This window comes from Psammomys obesus, unplaced genomic scaffold (genome assembly GCF_907164565.1).
Source record: "Psammomys obesus unplaced genomic scaffold, mPsaObe1.curated_primary_1811, whole genome shotgun sequence".
NCBI lineage: Eukaryota > Metazoa > Chordata > Mammalia > Rodentia > Muridae > Psammomys > Psammomys obesus.
Window position 1 is genome coordinate 2,133,264 of NW_026592403.1, and position 19,574 is coordinate 2,152,837.

Below are 19,574 nucleotides of genomic sequence, written 5' to 3' on the forward strand. Positions count from 1 at the left end.
CATGACTTCACGGTGACCCCCAAGGCTTTGGCTTGCACACTTGGAATAGTGGGAACACCAGCAGGGAGATGAGGAAGCTTGAGGAGAGCTGTGTGCACAGGGTAGGGAGAGATGAGCTTAGGCATGGCTTCTGCAGGTGTGAGGAGACAGTACTTCAAAAATATGGAGAGGACTAGAGCAAGAGAAGAAAGCTGTCCCAGGAGGTGTAGTCAGGAGTCAGGGGCAGCCCAGCTGGTCCTTCATATCTTGAGAGAAGGTCTCCTTCCGTTTTTGTCCAACCTTCCAAGCGAACTGTTTTTCATCTCAGCATTTCAGAATTTAGGATGCATCTCTGACTTCTGTGATCGTTATCAACCTACTTGCTGAGGACCTTCTGCACCACACAGGTAGAGATTATGGATAAGTGTCATGTTAGGTCCAGCTGTCAATTTACCATAAACCTAGAGCAGCTATTTTAACCTGTGGATTTAAAAAAAAAAAAATGTTTTTCCTAACTATAGCAGCATTTTTTTATTCCAGTGTATATTTTGCCATAATTCATCTAACACATTGTGTTAGAACTATTAGCATATAAACAACAATTTGCAGGCTATAGATTTGTAACATCTTTATGGGACCAGTGCTCTGGCTCTGAATTAAAAAAAAAAAAAATGTATCAGTTTGTTCAGAACAGAAGGGACATTTGGCTCTGAGGATAGTTACTGTGTTTCTTCTTTTAGGTGATGGTCTGCCCCAGAAAGGTGTGATTTAAGAATTCTGGAGCTTCATCGTGGGCCTTGAGCTATAGAAACCTCTGCAGACAGTGGTGCTCGGAGTTTGACATTCCCTGCCACCAGCACATCCACATTGCGTTTGGAAGGGCAAGGGCATCTCACACCATTTTCAAGGCACCCAGTGGTATCTTCCTCTTCCCTTTTTGGAATGATGCTCAGGAATAATCCATTATCAAGCCATTAGACCAGTTGTTCTCCAATTCAGTGCTCACCAGAATAATCTAGAGAACCTGTTAAAAATATCTATTTCCTGGCTGCTTTCCCAGAAGTTGAAAGATGGAAGAAGGGCCCTGAGGGTGGTCAACATCTTCTGTTGATCATGGGAGTTTAGGAATTCCTCGGTATGGAAGGCAGAAATCAGACTTCATTGGCACAGGAAGGAGGCTCAGTGCTGCCACCCCTTCTGTGAGACCTCCAGTTTGGCTGCTTATGAGGTCTTTATTCTTGGATGACTGCTGAAGGGGCCTGCATGCCTTTGGAGATTAAGCTTCATGACAGCCCAGGTGTAACTCCAAAACAACTAAATCAAGCACAGATTGACATCCATATTTCAGCATTGGTAGTTTCTATTAGAACCTTCAGGGTTCTGGCGAACAAAGCATGCGCAGAGCTTTCATTGGGTGGAAACTGGAACCTGTCGAGCCTTTCTTTTGGATTATCCAGAACTCAGGTCTGCTTGCCGGGGTTGTGTCGTCTTGCGACAGCCGTCCACACCTGATCCCTTCTCTATAACTTGATCTACCTACACATCTTTCCTCCTTGACTTAGGTAGGAGTGGAGGTGAAACTTGGGGGATCCTGTGGATCCTGGACCTTGAAGAAAATCGCTGACGCGCCCTACTGTTCTGACTGCCAGGACAGGAAAGAATCTGGCCGGAAGCCCTGCACGTGCCTCTGCTACTGCACAGACCTCTGGGCTCCCTCAACCGCCACCCTAACTGCTGGAGCAGGTGGGGTGATGGGCGCACCACGAGACATGGAGCCCACGTGGTGGGCCCGCTGGCTCTGCTCCCACTTGCGGAACCATCCCCACAGCTGCACTGCCATGCACTTATGGGCTCCCCTACCCGGCGATGATCCCTTCATCCCCAAGCTGAGATGGCACTACACACCCGACTCCATCTCAGAGTGACCACGGTGCTGCATCACTAACGCACCACGCGATCCCTCCCTGTCGTCCGGGCTCATCCAGCAGCAGGTTGGAGTCCTAAAGCCACAGGCCCCGCCCTTGCGTTAGCCCCGCCCACCGCCACATCCCATTGGCGCTGGGGCGCGGTGTGGGCGGCTTCTGCGGGTACAGGCGGGGCAGCGGTTCTAAGGCTAGCGCGCGTGGGCCACGTCTTTACTGTTTGCTGAGCACAGGAGCCGTCCGGCACCTCTACATCTCCTCACCATGACCGAGGAAGACTCCTCCTCCTCCTCCATACCGAAGTTCCTGGAGAACATTTCTGGGGAGGGCAAATCCATCGGTGTCCTGACCAGCGGCGGGGATGCCCAAGGTGCGCGCTTACCGGCTCTCTCGCCGGTCTTCCAGGCCAGGGCGGCAAGGGAGGGCGGGCGGCGGGGGGTGGGCTGCAGTGGAGAGTAACCGGGGTGGGAACAGAGGGAGAGCTGAGGAGGAATGTTGGGTGAGATGGATCTGTGAGAAAGGATGAGGAAATGGCATTGTGAAAGTGACTAATGAGAGGCAAGGCGACCCGGTGGCCCAGGGGCAGGAAGAACCCTAAGCTAGGAACGTTAAGGTGCCTGAGGAGGGATCACAGAGGGTGCAGCCCCATTGCGGGGTGAGGTGCTCTGGATGAGGGGCATGGTTGTAGTATCCTTCATTCGCAAGACGTATCAGTTTTCCCATTCCCAGGTTTATTAACTGAGCTAGCCAATGGGGTCCTCTAGTGTCTGAGTCATATGATAGAGCCAGGTGGTCTTCCCTGAAATTAGGTGCGGGGGGACTATTCGGATGCGACAGCACCCGCCCCACCCTAATCCCTGGGCAGCGTAGGAGAAGAGCGGGGTCCCCGCAGCGCCGCCTGCCCAGTCCAGCTTCCCACGCGGCGCAGGCGGCGTCCCCGCTGCTGCATTGCGGGGATGCGCAGCTGGGGGCGCGCAGGGGTTCCTCCGGGTGTGGTGTTGGCTGCCAGGCAGCGCCTTGTGTTTTCACTAGGGAGATCTTTAAAAAGGTCTCCTGTCCTCTTCTTGTGACAAAACTGAAAACTAAAATGGGTCACTAAGGCCCTCCCTGCCAGCCTCCCTAGGGACGGGAAAGACCAGGAAGCAGAGACTCCGGGACGTCACAAGCACTCACTCGAGCACCAGCTCCAGGCTTCCCTTTTCTCCCAGTGACGGGACTGATTTCAGAGCTGAAGGGACTCGATGTCAGGACGCTTGGATTTGATAAACTAAGAGGATATCTAACATGTAAAAACGATGGGGGTGACTGTGTCACGTCCCCCGCCTCTGGCCCTGGGTACACGTGGGGCGCTGGAGTCCCCAAACAGTGGGTTTTCCAAGTTCATAATTCTAGATCTACATTTCCAGACCGTATATGCCCTTCAAGTCTTGAGGTTCCGCCAACTTCAGACAATTGTCTGAGCTAGATTTTGCTTTTGCCTTTCAGTTCTTCCCTCTGCCCTAGATGTGTCCAAATGTCATGTTTTATTTCCCCTCTTTCAAAGCCAGCACAAGAGGGGAGGCCTAGGGTAGGCGCCCGTGTCCTTGCCTTCCGCCCACCGTACGGATGACCTTCCCTTCGCCCTTGAGCGGGGCAGGGCGGCCGCCAGCTCCGCAGGTTGGGGAGCTGCTTAGGGCACCGCCCCGCCCGGCGAGGGAGCCTACGTGATGCCGGGCCCGTCGCCTCCGGTGTGCTCCACGTTTCCCTCACCAGCTCACATTAGAGCAGCATCTGAAGCGCCAAGCATCAGGCTCACAAACACCGGAAGCTTGGGCCGCCCAGTGAGGGGTCTCCAGTGCTTTCCCTCCTATTATCTTAAAGGCGCCAATGGCAGCATCGCTGGCACTAGGCCCGCCTTCCTCCGGAGAAAGCAGGGTTGCAGCACTAGTATTTTAGTAAGGAGATCCTCTGTACAAATGTTCCCTCCTGTAGGGCTGGTTTCCCAGAGAGAAAGCAGTGCTACACCGTAGGCTTGAAAAACAGCCGAGTGAAAAGTGAGATAACAGCACCGGAGTTAAATAAATGCCTGAAAATATCCATCTATTGGTGTTCAGGCAGCCAGGAATCTGCACCTCAACGCCCGTGGTTTCGCATCAATGGAAGGGCTCCAAAGTACTTGCATCCTTACACAGAACCCTGCTAAAGCAAAGTAGGAAGCACTCTTGAGTCTTATCCTGGGCAGCCAGAAAAGAAACCAGCACTACAGGAAGAGGCTTACGGCCACTAGAGCTGCAAGCTTAGGCGATAATGGTTTAATTTTAGAATTAACATCCTGGGTCAGTTAAGACTACCAATATTGATGGCTTATCATTTTAGTATCCCCGCCCAAAAATGCTTCCTGAAATTTTTAGCCTGTGTGCAACCATGTGAAATTCTAGCGGATTTGGGAGAAACTTCCTTTTCTTTTCTACTTATCTTGGACCTACCACAGGTGAGAACTCTGATTTTAAATCCACTTGGCCTCTCTTCAGTGGAAAAAGATACTTTGAGAGCCACGATTACATTTGAACATCGTATATATCAGGTCCATGGAAAAAGAAGCTGTCCACAATGTCTTGTCACACCTGAGCTCTCCCTTGGGACGCAAGACAGAGCCAAATGTGTGGGTGATCTGCCTGTTGTTTCTTACAAGTTGTGTGAACAGTCATATTTTGTTATGAAACTATATTGCGCCTGTTTGAGGGGTGCATTTTTTTTTTTTTTAAATTCTCTCAACATATGCGCAGAGGGCCTGGACTTAGCCATGCTATTCCTGAGATGGATGGTGTTTATTTATCCTGGGATGGATGGTTATTCTTTCACCATTTTATCTTGGCTTCATCAGTACCTGATTTTTCCTTAGAGCGGGCTTTGTTTATATTATAGACAGAGGTTCGGGTGGGTGGCAAATTCCAATCTTATACTGACAGAATGATAGCATAATTTTATGCTGAAATGGCCAAAGCTAGTACAGTACATATTTTATACATCTTACATGCTAAAACCTTACAGTTCTTATCTCTATGCTTAATTGCACGACAGAGTTCTTCATTTTGGAGATGGAGATAAGTAACTTAGCAAGGCCATGGGGCTCAAACCTGGTGGTAGCATGCTTTAAATGCTTCTTTATGAAATCTCATCCCCAAATTCTCTTAACTGAGCTATGTTTTTCATGGGATTTCTCTCTGTAAGACTGCGTCTGAGTTAAGTTATTGCTCAAAGTGAGTGGAGCCCAGGTTTCCTAAAATTATACATTCAGAGGATCTTTGGGCAGCTTTGTTGGCAGAGTGTGTATGTGTGTGTATATATATATATATATATATATATATATATATATATATATATATATATATATATTTTAAAGTAATAGCAACAGTGCAGTGGCTAAAACCATGATGTAGCCTAACTAAATACAAAAGCAACAGAAAGCTTTCTTTTTCCAAAGGAATATATGTTGTATCATTATAAAATAAAACTGAAAATTCACCAGTAATTTCACAGTAGTCTAGAATAAAACTCCACATTGCAAAATAGGCAGGTTCACTATGACTAAGTACCCTCCTTCGGGCAATATTCCATCCCATGAAAAAAATGATAGACTGTGGTTGCTGAGATGGCTCAGAGGGGAAATGTGTTTATTACCAAGCCTGGTCACCTGAGTTCAATCCCTGAGTCTCACATGGTGGAAGGAGAAAACTGACTCCTCCAAATTGTGCTCTGACTTCCACACATGCACTTGGTGTGTTCATAACGCACCCCCAACACGGATAAACAAACAAACAGACAAATGTAATAACTAAGCAAATTAGATTGTGTCCTGTAGGTCTGCTGGCTGGTGGCATTCAGGTTACTCAGAATCCACGGCACATGCTTTGGCTAAGCTCGATTGTCTTATTGTTCATGGAGACATTAATACAGTATTTACAAAACACCTGCCCTGCTTAGATTCTGTATGAACTTTTCCAGGCTTGTGGAAATAACCACCCATTAAAGATTGCTTATAGGCTGAAATAGTCTAGGTGCCAAATTACCCCATGAGCCAGTGAAGCTTAAGATGAACTGGTTTCCAAAGTTCACTAAGTGTCAGGGCCAGAACGTATGGCTGTAGACTGGATACAGATACAGATACAATGTGCTGTCACAGTAGAGCTCCGAGCACAGCTGTACTCACAGCATCCGGCATGGCAGGCAGCAAGCACTGGGGTATTTGTTGACTGTCTCAGACCTGTCATCACCAGTGCGAAGTGACAGGGAGTAAATTTGTATTGTCTTATGTGAACCAAATTCTCACTATTCAAAATTACTCCTTCAGCCTTTGAGCAATAGGTACCAACCACTAATAAATCTAAAGAAATTAGAAGTTAGAATCGGAAGGTGCCCACAGACTTGACCCAGGTGCCGAGCTGGTCTCTCATGTTATACATGCACTCTGCCCTCCATGTGTGTAGATTTCACATTTTCAAATGCCGTCAGACGTGAGTTGAGTATATATTTCTGAATGTAGCATGTACTAAAATATCCATGATCTTGTTTCGCTATCATTACCCCTTAACGAATACAGCATAGTAACCATTTGCATGCCATTTGCACTGCACTAGCTGTGATGAATAATTCAGAGATGCTTTAAAGCGTATGGGAGGATGTGCAAGGTTGTATAAAAACTTTGTCATTTTTGCTCATTTGTTTTGTTTTTTCAAGACAGGGTTTCTTTGTGTGTCCCTGGCTGTCTTGGTATTTGCTGTGTAAACCAGTGTGGCCTTGAACTCACAGAGATCTATCTGCCTGCCTCTGCCTCTGTCTTCCAGTGCTGGGGTTAAAGGTGTGCACCACCATTAACACGCAGCAACTTCTGTCATTTTAATAGATGGACTTCAGACTTCAAACTTGAACTGGTTTCTGACAGGGTCCTGAAAACCTTTCCCAGAGAATATCAAAGCAAATCTGCATTCATTGAACACCCAGCTGAGAGCCCTGGTTAGGCCTCTTCATTACTCATAACCGTGCTTGTAGGAGACACTAGTATCTGTGAAAGGACTTTCTGATCAATAGACATGTGACTGCACACAGCTCTGGGTGTGTGTGTGTGTGTGTGTGTGTGTGTGTGTGTGTGTGTGTGCGTGTGTGCAAAGCATACAAGCACATGTTCTGACTATCCTAAAATTCTGCCTGTCTGCTCTCTGAGTGGATCTTTTCATGTTAAAATATAATTATTTGAGCAGAAGTATAGGGCAAGTCCATTACAGAGTAGGGACTTTGTATGACAGCATAGTGTTTGTTGATTTTCTCATGCTGGGATCAAGCCCAGAACTTTGCATATGCCAGGCAAGTAGTCTAAGGTTGGGTTGCTCCCCAAGGCTTGGGAGCATTCTTTTCTATAAGGGTAGGTATTTTTATGTGACATATGTATTCCTATGATTCTTGGAAGCTAGATTTTGTTTTATTATTATTTTTTTTTCAGAATAAGTAAGTAAATAAAAACCTAGGCATGTTTTCCTCTGGTTACAGTGAACTCAAAAGCTTTTGCTCAAGAGAACCTGAACTGTTTAAGTTTTATCTATTGATTGCTGTCAAAAGCCACCAGAATTAGAGATATGAAGAACATAAGGTTGTCACGTGTTGAAGACAGATGTCAAGATACAAAACGGCATTCACTACCACAGTCACTACATGATTATGTTAAGCAGTGCTCTGGGATGAAGAGCAGATGGCTGTATTCAGCAAATAGCTGAGTCACTATTTGAGTTACACTCTTCAACCAATTTTGACTGGTCTTGTATCTAGTTGTTTCCAAGTCTGGATTCCTCCTCACAACCTCTAGATTTGTTGGACTCTGCCACCTTGTATTTTGTTTGGAATTACAGTAATTGTATTTGTCTAGATGAATGAAACTTTAGAGCAGAGCAGTCTCCCTTGACTCAGACTTATTTATAGGCCTTGTCTTCAAAGGTACCTGAATGTCATCAGGTTTTTTCTCATTTGCAAGGTGAAGCGGTTAGAATGTCCCATCTCTGCCTTTCTCTATTTTCTTTCCCACCTCCATCCTCTAGCCTCCAGCCCCTTATTATCTAACATCTTTAGGGAAAAGCAGGATACAGTCAAAGAGGAAAGACTGGATTTTCTGCCTCAAGAGGGCCCATTTGCTACCTCGTCCATCCTCAGGGTGTTTATAGCATCTGAAAGATGCCGTGAAGATGCATATGCTGATAAGGTGGCTGTGTGAAAAGCTGGAAATGTGGAAAGGCAGACTTGGGAGTTCCCCAATATTGCCTCCATCCTCAGGTGGGTTACAGACAGGACAACATTCGGAAATCAGTAGGGCGATTGCAAACCCAGACTCCTAGGAGGCTTCCCTTATACATCGACCCAGTTGCCTGCCCTATGTTACTATTTTCTAAGCTTGACCAGCATCTTGACTGGGAGGATTCCATAACATAGTGTCCTTTATCTAAAGGTGTGACCCCGTTAGCAGTTTCTGCTTAGAAACCATTGAAAAGGGTGGGTATATAATTGCCCCAAGCAGACCTTCTGTCTCACATTTTTTTTCAAATCTAGATTACTATCATTCAGATTGTTTATGCTCTTTATGACCATTCCACCCAGGTACAGTTTATGGAATGTGTGAAATTTTAGGGAGAACCATGGAATCCTCTCGATATTACTGCTATGTATGACATCGATCAAAAGGGTAAGAAGGATTCTGTATCAGGAGGTGGGGGGGTAAAGTACTTTTTTACAGAGGCCATTAGAACCTTCAGTGCCTGGAATGGGCCAGCAGGAAGTAACCCACGGCCGGGAACCAGAGCCCTCTGGGGGGGATGGGAGGAAGTGGTCTTGGGTGAGGTCCTAGCTAGCACAGGCCATGGTTAGACTTTGGATTTACTTTGTGTGAACTGGGAAGCCATGCGGAGGTTACTGGCTGCCTCTGACAAAGGTCATTTTGTAAAATGGAGAGGCTGAGAACTGGAGTTTAGTGACTCAGCAGACACAGGAGCAGGTCACAGGTGGAGGCTTACAGAGGTGGGGCGGGGCATGGGACTGACAAGATGCTACTGTGGACATTGGGCCTAGGAAGGAAAAGAAGGATTGTTGCATAGGTGGGGGCACAAGATAGACCAGAGCTCTTCTGATGAAGTAATAAAGACAGTATATAGAAAAGATAGGTATAAGAAGGCTGATGAGAATATGCTCTTTTCAGTGGTGCTTAGGAGAGCAACAAATAAGTAGGGAGAAAAAAGAAAAACAAGAAGTCAGTGAAAAGTTATCCATAGGAAGTAGGTCCTTTCAGCTGCTGGTACAGAACATTCACCAGTGTTTGATAAGGACCAGTTACCGTGGCAAACTATGTACAGTGCATCACATAATCACGAGTAGATTCAGGAGCATCTCTGTCCATTAAAATAATTGGTAGCCTGTATTTTATACGTATAAAAGCCACATTAATGTAAGTAACAGAAAGGTAAAGTGAAATTGTGTGTGTGTGTTTATGTCTGTAATTCAGTAATTTACAATATTATTGCATTGGTTATTGATGTTTTCTTTTCCGCATTAAGACTGGAATCTGTATGTAGTACCATTATAGCACATTTAAATTTGGGTAAGATACTTGCAGCAGGCTACCCTGATAGACAGTATGGCCAGAGAGCCACCGTGGTGTGTTATCCCCTGCATTTAAAGGATTCTACCTAAAATGGGGCATGTGTTCCTCAGGGAAAAAGAGAAAAAGCTGGAAGCTGAGAAGGAGTGCTGTAAACTGCTCTCTGACAGTCACGATATGGATGTTGTACATGAACTCACAGCATCAGGGCCTAACTGAACAAGACCCACACAAGGGTAGGCCCATCGGTATCCCATCATTGGTGGAGATGTTGCTCATAAGACCCCAACTCCCTCAGAGGAGTTATAGGTAATAAGTGTACAGGAGAGGAGGCCATCAGATTCCTCAGTTGACCCTTTGACCTTCTTCAAGCAAATACCCACCCGCCCATGTTCGTGCAGAGATCTCTGACTCTGCACGATCACATCTATAAATATAGAAAGACTTGGGAAGACTTAGTGAGAGGGGAAGAGGATAAGACAGTATAATGGGGAGGATCTTTTATATATAAATAAATAAATAAATAAATATATATATATATATATATATATATGAAATTGAAAAATATTAACCTTTTAAAAAGAACTCTGCACGCTTGTTTGGGAGCTCTGAGTATAAGCGGAGATCCAGTGACAGTGGTCTCAGTGTTTGCTGTGGATACTGGGACGTATCACACTCTGAACTCTCTGGCCTCGGGGCCTGGAGTATTTTCCAGCTGTGTGCTTGGCTTCTTCCACTCAGTTTCTCTCTCAAATGCCATTCTTCAGGGAATCTCTTGGTTAACCACTATAGTACTTCCTGAATCTTCCATGATCCCAGTCTCCTGTACCACTCTAGTTGTCATTTTTCTCCTTAGCAGTTACACCTTTTCAGTGGTAGTTCTAAATGTGTTTACTCCTAGTTTATTTATTCATTAAGTAAGTGTGTGTGTTTGTGTATGCGTGCATGCATGGGTTCTCTTGATTGTATAGAAACTTATGGAGGACAGAAGTGGACATAAGAGATCTTTCCCAATAACTTCTTCACTCTGTTAATTATAAGATACTCTTATTTTACATGAACCTGGAGCTTACTGTTTCAGGTAGACTGGCCCACAAGCTCCAGTGTTCTGCCTTTTTTTTTTCATGGGTTCCTTCTCCCATGAAAAAAGGGTTTGCAGTTGCAAGCTGTTGTATCAACAGACCATCTTCTGAGCCCCTCAGTGATATATTTACTCCTGTTGCTGGCCAAATCCAGTCTCTAGATAGCCCCGTACCAACTGAGCTGAATTCCCAGATCCTGTTGGTGCACATGACTGATGTGCTTATGCTACTGCTCTTTGTTCTCTCCCGGCTATACTAAGCTCCAGAGGGTCAGGCTCTCCCCCTGTTACGTCAGTGATGTCTCCCAGTGAGCCCTGGTGAAGAGTAGACTCTCAGTCCACATTTATGAGGGCTGCATGTGATGGCTGGACAAATGAAGACATCCTTGTAGACTTATCTGAACTGATGTTGACCCTTGGACCTGGGGCCAGGGTGGCTCGCAGTTTGATAACTATGAGGGAGCCAGGCTTTTCCTGGGTTCTGTCCCTCTATACACACCCTTTCCATATCAATGCCATTTAGGGACAGAGCTTAATGAGTAAACTATAGTAGCAAGAGTAATATAGGGCATGTTTTATGTTCGTCTTTTAAAAAGGCCTTTCTGTTTTAAGTGTGTGTATGTGTGTCTGCGTGGATGAATGCCACATGGATGTGGGTTGTGGCAGAGGCCAGAAGAGGGTGTACGATCCCTAGAGCTGGAGGTAGTTGTGGGCCATACATGAGTTCTGGGAACCATACTCAGGTCTTCTAGAAAAGTAGTGCTTGTTCTCAACCACTGTACCATCTCTCCAGCTCCTCAGATTCATTTATTTGACACATTAGTAGCCTCCCTGAGCTACCTGACTTTTCTTTTTCCAAAAGAAATTTTTAGATATTGAAGTCACATAATTAATAATAATAATAATAATAATAATAATAATAAAGAAAAAAATATTGAAGTCACTGTAGGTACTGCAGGAGAGAAATGTGCTGTTCAAAGAGTTAAGTAAGTAGATCAGATCACAAATACAGCGAAAGTATGAACCCAAATTATAATAGGATTTTATTAGACAGAATGTTTTTCTTGTCGTTAATTAACCTAATTAGTTGTCATTTAATATTCGTACTACTTTACGGGACACGGAACTGTAGCTAGGTACCTGGAGATCATGTATAGTGGACAAATGAGGGTAATTAGCCCTTTCATCTCAAACAGTACCTCTCATATGACTCACACTTTAAAGTGTTATCAGAGCAGGATTTCAAAGCAAGACTTCGCCGTGGGGGAAGCTTACCTCACTGTAGCCTGTAAGTAAAGATTTGCCTGAGGTTTCTTTGTGTGGCCTTTGAATGAAAGAAGCTGGCCTCAAGAGAGGAGTGAGTTTGCCTCTATTTTGCCTCCACTGTCCATTAGGGAGAAGCTGTTTGAGACTGTCTGCCCTGTCCAGAGCACCTCCTTTCCATTCACACACTTCCCGCTAACTGCACCATTGTTGTCTCCATGTTTATTTAGTTGTAGTTCTATAAGAAGTTTGTACCCATTACTGGAGTTGTTAGAGTAGGCTGTCACCAGTCCTCAATATGTCACGTAAGCATACTAATAGAGAAAAGCTGAAAAATTAGAATTATTTAGATTGGTCACACCTGAGAAGAGAAACAAAGGCGTTCACAGACCTCCCCATTCTGCTCCAAGTCTATCTTCCAGGTCCTGAAACCTTCCAGGCTTAGGTTTAAGTATGCATGACTAAGCCGTCCTGGTCTAGTGTGGTCATCCAGTCATACCTGTCGGTGACTTACCACTGTCTGTCCTGCAAGGAATTCTCTTTTTCCACAGAGGAAATTTTCTGTATAACTGCCCTGGCTGTCCTGGAACTTGTTTTATAAACCAGGATGGTCTTGAACTCACAGAGATCTACCTGTCTCTGCTTCCCAAGTGCTGGGATTAAAGACATGTGCCACCACCACCCAGCTACCTGCAAGGTGTTCTGACAATTTAGCAAAACTATGTGCATCCCTTTTCTGAGAAAAGGCTCCACTGTGGCTAGCACTGAGCTCCAGCCTTTTTCCTTCTGCATGAGATTCCAGGGGAAATTCCAATTCAGGGAGGGGGAGTGGGGTGGAGACGTTGTTTCAACAGTCTGATAGACAAAGGCAGGGACACCAGTGTCTCTTTAGATTATTTTCATTCCTTCCAAGATGGTTTGAAACCTCCTGGGAGGACTGGGCTGAGATATTTCTTTCCAAACACTAAGATTATTGCTTAGTAGGAAGATGGCATTTCTCCCCCCACCCCCACCCCTGCTCAAAAGCCACTCAGGAAGGTTGTTTTGATTCCCCGGACAGACTATAAAACCTAAACAAATGAGTGAATGAACACTATACTGTCACTGTTCTGAGAAAAAACAGTAGGTTGAGTGTGAGTGGAAACTCTTGAATCTGCTCTTTGTCCCAAATGATCAGGTGGCCAAAGACAAGGACAGACCTAAGCCGAATGACTAAGCACAAGATGTTCACCCAAGTGACTATAAAACCCAAACTGTAAGGATTCATGTCTACACATTGGTTTGTTTCTTTGCTCTTTGATCCCTGCCCACCTTTCCAGAACCTTCCCGGGGTTCTTCTCACTCTGCTTTCCACCTAAGAGAAACACACCTAGATGCAGCCTTCGGCTCTACTGACTGCATTCCTTCAGAATCTAAATCTCTAAAATCCCTAAAATCTCCTAACAGTTAGATAGAAATCGGGCCCTGGTAGGCACTCTTCTCTGAAACTTGCCTTTTGTGACTGTGAAGTACAGAAACAAAGCCTTTTATGTTAAAGCACAGGGAAAGCGTAAATCGCAGCTTCCCATTTGACTCTTTTAGTCAGCTCCAGCTTTCTAGGACTTCAGCAGGCTTCCATTGGAGGTTTCAGTCCTGGCTGGAGCTGCCTTTAAAGGTGGTTGAGGGAATCCCTCCCAGACTAATTTGTAAGTGAATGAAACTGGCCAGGATTTAGGGCTGTGCCTCTAAAGGGTTCTGGAGACAGCTGAAAACCTGGGAGAAACGTTCTAACAGAGAAGCCCCTGAGGACTCCAGCCTTTATAGCCCCACCCTCAGGAGCCTCCCTGGGGCCTGGGGCAGCTGCTGGAGTGCAACCACCCTTTTTTCTGGTGAGTTGGAGGCCATCATGAAGCGGCTGTTTCTGTTCCTCCTTGAAGTGTAGCAGGATTTGGGGTCCCCTTCCTTATCACACTCCGCTCCCATTTTCTTCTCCCTCTAGTTTTCAGCAATCTCATTCCCTTTGGGCCCCTTTTTTGGACATATTTTTTCAAGGCCCCAAGGTTGTCCGGGTAATCATGTTTCTCTGAAAAAAATCTAGTTCGAATGAGATCTTAGAGGAGTAAAGGGGTCCAGGATGTCATTCCCTGGGGCACTGTATCACCTATTTTCCAGGGATTGTACAGTTCAGGAACCTAGTGGTCGATTAGGCAATTACAGCTGTAGCAGAAAGCCCCAGAAGGACAGCCATTCTGCAGGAACTATCAAGTACTACTTTTATCCGTGCAGCTAGAATGTAAGAGCCAACACTTAGCCCTCCTTTCTTTCCCATGGTGATGCCTGCATCATTGGCCACAGCTGTGAATACTGAGGGGCAGGCAGTTTTGTGTGCCAGGGAGCAGGGAGCCTGGAGAAGCTGAAGGGGTGCAGGGTATGTGGGGGTGTGTGTGGGTGGGGACGATGTTTATGGTCCCGCAGATGTCATAGAGTTGTCTCACCATCATCAAATAGCAGGAGAGTCCTCAGGGTGTGGCCAGGAGACTCCCCTTCTCCATGCTAGCTTGGGTTTCCCATGTACCTTTGCAGAGGAGGAGCTTGGCACATGTATGTATGCCTCAGCCAAAACAACTTTCTCTTGGCAGAAGACTCTTCAGACATATTGTTGAGTCCAAGAACAAGGATGGATGAGACTGCAGGACTCGGCAGTTGAGCACCAAGGGTTCTAAGGGGTGGGAGCTTTCATGGCTTTTGCCTTCTGTGTAATTGCGAGCTAAAAACCAACCATACTGGGTCTCTTAAGCTATTATACCAAAGAGGACTACTCAAATTGTATCTTCAGCTTCTAAAATATGATTTTAACAGAAAACAAAAGTGTGACTGTGAGTTTACATGATAAAGTTTTTCCTAAGTGATTTGCAGAAGTGAAAATATGTGCTCATATTTGCGTGGTCCTGCACCCATTTCTGTGGAGGCCAGAGGTCTACTGCCTTCCTTAATTTCTTTCCTATTTTTATTTGTTTTGTTTTTTTTTTTGTTTGTTTGTTTGTTTTGTTTTTTTTCAAGACAGGGTTTCTTTGTGTAGCCTTGCCGTCTTGGACTTGCTTTGTAGACCAGAGTGGCTTGAATTCACAGTGATCCTCCTGCCTCTGCTTCCCTGAGTGCTGTGGTTACAGGTGTGTGCCACTCCGCCTGGCTGTTCCACCTTATTTTTTGAGACAAGGCTTGCTACTGAATCTGGAGCACACTGACTTGGGAATAGCTAGCCCCCAAGTTCCAGCAATCCTCCTGTCTTCTGCTTCTTGGGAATACAGGCACACTGTGGTGGTTGCCTTATACATGGGTGCCAGGGGCAGAGCTCAGGTTCTCAGGCCTCAGCAGCAAGCACTTTGTGAACAGAGCTATTACCCCAGCTCCCATTTTATCTGTGTACTTACTGAGCGGTCACTTTGTCATCTTCCGCATTGCACCACATCAACTTCTGATATTTGTTTCCCAAAACTCCAAGATACAAGATGGGAGATTCAGAGAGAATGGTAGCCTGCAAGGAACTTTGCTGAAAGTCCAAGTTTCTCTTCATTCTGTGGCCAAGGGCTACATTGTTTTTGGGCATCGTTCTCATGCCTTGTCCTTTTTTTTTCTGCTGGGCCTTAGACGCTGAGCTAAGATGATGCAAAATTTTTCAAGTATTGTGCCACTGGCAGGCCACTAAAGTAAGATGTTATCTCAGTGGAAAGTAGAATTGAGCTTCTGGCCTTGCATTCTAACACATTGCTCACTGCTGCTCTTATTTTAAGTGTGGAAAATGTTCCTGGTACCTCTTGAGGATGTATGGAGATTTATAGGAGGCTGGCTTGTTTTACCTTCTCTTCTAATAAAAATGGCAAGATTTGTTTGTATTGCTTTTTTTTTTTTTGTCTATTTAAGACAGGATTTCTCTGTGGAACCTTGGCTTTCCTAGAACTCTCTCTATAGACCACACTGCCCTGGAACTCACAGAGATCCACCTGTGCTGCCTACTGAGTTCTGGGATTAAATTAAAGGCATTACTGCCCACCTTTTTCACTGCCTTTTTTTTTTTTTTTTTTTTTTAAATCACACTGATTCCTAGGGACAAAATAATTACTCAGCTTCTCAAGTCACAGACCCATTGCCCCTTTCACTATTAATTTCTTTGAATTTGGCCTTCAACACCTGCCTTCTATTTTCTTTAGTGATGGGCTGGAGTTGCCCAAAAGTTTGAGGTGCAGAGCATACAACTGCCATTGGAGCACTCAGCAGGCCAAGGAGTTGGAATCTCTACTTAGTCTCAAGAAAGTCTCCAAAATGGAAAATGTACAGCAAGTTGATCAGTGATTATTTGAACTAAAAATATTCCAGGCTCTTTTATAATGTGAACCCCACCTTTAGATGAACCCCAGTGTGCTGGGTACCCTGGTTTCCGATTGTTTGTATTCATTAATCTTTGAGGCATGTGTCCCAGGTAATGAGGAAACAGAAACATAGGCAGCTGAGCGGTTTTCCTAGGTCTTGGTGAAATAGCCTCAAGCTCTCTACTGACAGCTGCTTGTGTTCCTTCCCGTACAGGTATGAACGCTGCTGTTCGTGCTGTGGTGCGCATGGGAATATATGTGAGGGCCAAAGTGTACTTCATCAAAGAGGTCAGTGCTTGCTTCCTATTTGTGCTTTCTCTAGTGGAGGAATGTGTGCTGCCCACTGGCTCAGAGCCCTGGGCTCACAGGTCTCTCTCCTGCTGCCTCCCCTGGCTGAGCACCCTGAAGTGAGGTGGTGGTGGTAGTGATGGTGGTGAGATAAGATGGCACAAAAGTCACGCTGGTATCAACTTCCTGGTCTTGATAACTGGGTCAATTATCCTGAAGGTGTTAACTGTGCAAGCTGATTTCAAAGACTAGTAAGAGGGTAGACAGCCTTTTTGAGCTTTCCGTCATTAATGTAAAGCTGACCACACCTTGGTGCCTGCTCATGTCTTGGCTTCACAATGAATAATCTGGCTGAAATGGAATTTTATTAGTATGTAAATAAAAATGATGTCATGAGTTTGCTTGGAAGAGGATATGACTGGGACTCATTATGTTAAGTGAAATAAACTTGACTCAGTCAAACACATTTGCTCTCCTGCAGATCTTAGATTTTAATTTTTGTACCTGCATGTGTGTGTGTGTGTGTGTGTGTGTGTGTGTGTGTGTTTGTGTCTGATATGAAACTAGAAAGGAGACTGATGAGAAGAAGGACCTAAAGAGTTGGAAAAGGTGCCTGTGGTTTGAGGACAGAGGGGAGATATTAGGAGGAGGTAGCAAGATGGGTAAGAGACTAAGAGGGAAAGGAGAGGAATGGACGAGGAGGAATGTATGAAAATGCCATAATGAAGTCCATTATCTCAGATCTGTGTTCACTTAGACCAAGACTCTATACCTGAGCACACCAACACTGCTCTTCCTCTCCTGTGTGTGCAGCTCTGGCAGCTTAGAAATTATGCACTGTGTGAGGAAGGAACTGACAAATACTGAGCCACTTTATTTCCAGAACTATAAGGAAAATCATTCTATTTAAATTTGAAAAATGTAGCGAAAGATGGAGAAGAATTGTACTGAGGAGAAGATTCTGCGGGGTAAGAGCTTGCTACAGAACCATCAGGACCCGAATGTGAATCCACAGAAGCCTTGCAGAATCCACTGTGGTCACAGACATCTCTAAACCAATTAGTCCTACGATGAGGCCAGAGGCAGAGATAGGGGAATTGCCTTTGAAGCTGGGGTGGAGGTTAATAGCCCATCAGACTTATGTGTGAGATTCCTAAGTCACTGGTCTATTTAGATTATTTGTCATTTCCTAAAAACTCTCCCAACACTTCCAGGTCTACATTACTCTTTAAAATTATGTGTTTTGCATCTCTACCCTGATCTGTAGATGATGGCATTAATCAGTTAAAAGCCATGACCACTGGGATACCTCTGACTCAAGAAGCATTTTCTGAAAGCCCTTCTAGCCCTAGCTTTCAACCCCACTTCCTCCAGAGGTGATGACATCAGATTCAGTCTGAATGCAGCTAGCTGGGGCTTACTAAAACATCTCTCCTTTTGTGAAATGGTTGCACCTATCTATATTCCCTTACTTCATGTGTTTGCCATTTATCTGGGAAAAGTTTCTCGACCCTTGTGTTTTAATTTGCTTTCCAAAATCTGTGGCTGTGTGATACTTGTTTATTAGATTTTGGCAGTTTGCAAACAATGGTTCTAACCTTCAGTGCATTCAGACTGTTTTAATATTTACTGTTTGGAGTGTGTGAAGGTCAGATTCTCCTTGTGAATTTCCATGCCTGGGCTCTGATTCTCACTGCTGCCATCCCCGTTCTCTGCTCAGTGAAGTGTAAGCACAGATTAGGATCCATGCCACATGGAGTACAAGCCCTCTTCCTCCTCGTCCTTCTTCCTTGAGAGTTTGCTTTTGTGTGTCAGGGTCAATGGGAAAGGCCGTTGACTTATCCACTGAGCCACTGGGCTTCAGGTGTCACCCCTGTGTTGCAGCTGGACCTTTGCCTTGTTCTCTCTGCTTCTGTTTCAGAGCCTGCCTGTGAGCAGTGAGGTAGCTTCTTTCCCACCTTCCCCGAGTTCTCTCTGCCTCTCTCTCCTGCCTTGAGCCTTAAGAGAAAATTGCATATTCTGGCCTGAGAGTAGTTCTTAATAAGTAAATGTGCTTTTCACAAGCTCTTTGGGGTTGGAGCAGTGCCAGAAGAGGTTTTCTGTTAAAATTAGCAGTGCTTTTAAATTTGCTAGCGACGCAGAGTCTAAAGAATGCTCCCCCAGTAGCCCATGTGATTTGCACACAAGCCACAGTGCTGGTGCCCTCTGCTCTTGCTTCCTGTAGCTGAGTACCTAGCGGAAAGTAGAAGAAAGTTCTGCATGAGTTCTTTGATCTTGCTGGTGGCTCTTCAGGGTGTATTCGGTAAGGAAGGAAGTTGATTCTGTTACTTCATAGTCAAGCCGAATCCTCCCCCAAACAGTCACCATTCTTTGTGTTACTGTTCAGTTCTTTGCAGGGTTAGAAAAAGCTCAGTCCTTTCTAGAAAGAGCTGCGGTCCCCCAAGCCTACTTCAGGGTGACTTAAATCCAAGGATGTTTGCTGTTGAAGACAATTTTGATAGTCTCATTGTTAGGGAGCAGAAGAGAGGAGGAAGGACGATGATGAGATAGCCAGGAGGAAAGACTCCAATAATGGCGTCAAAAGACCCAGATGAAGAATAAAAGCAAGTATTTATAAGATTATGGATGGAAGATAGGAAAATGGTTAAGGAGGATGGCATTGGATAGGGGCATCCAGGTGGCAACAACAGGATCCAGCATAACACCTTTTAAACTGGACAAGGCAGTCATCAACCTTGAAGACTCAGTTGGCCCCGGGTGTCATTTCCGACAATGTTGAGAAGCCCACTGTTCCAGGAAGAGCCAACTCTGTTTTGAGTGTTGTTTGTTGGGAAAAGGCTGGCAGCAGATGGCTGTGTGAGGGTGTATGTAACCTTTACTAGAAACTGGTAAACTCTCAGTGCTTTCTCAGACGCTTACTCTGTGTGTGTGGTTGCTGTGTCTTGTGTGTCTGTACTTTGTTTTTTTCTCATCCTGTCTTGTGACTGTCTGTCTGGGTTCTGGTGATATTTAGGTGACTCCAGACCTGTGTCTGTCAAACTCTGCACATATTGATGTTCAAACATTGATACGGAGAACACCTG

General features: G+C 45.2%; 1 protein-coding gene across 2 annotated transcripts in view; it reads left to right on the plus strand.

Annotated features, from left to right (window-relative positions):
• Positions 1–2,080: 2,080 nt before the first annotated feature.
• Positions 2,081–19,574, plus strand: part of Pfkp (phosphofructokinase, platelet) — a 66,096-nt gene continuing 48,602 nt past the window's right edge. For both annotated transcript variants that reach the window (XM_055613189.1, XM_055613188.1), the window contains exons 1-2: positions 2,081–2,271; positions 16,418–16,491. In XM_055613189.1, coding sequence (XP_055469164.1) covers positions 2,166–2,271; positions 16,418–16,491 — 180 coding nt within the window. In that variant the 5' untranslated portion in view covers positions 2,081–2,165. The remainder of the gene's footprint in view (positions 2,272–16,417; positions 16,492–19,574) is intronic.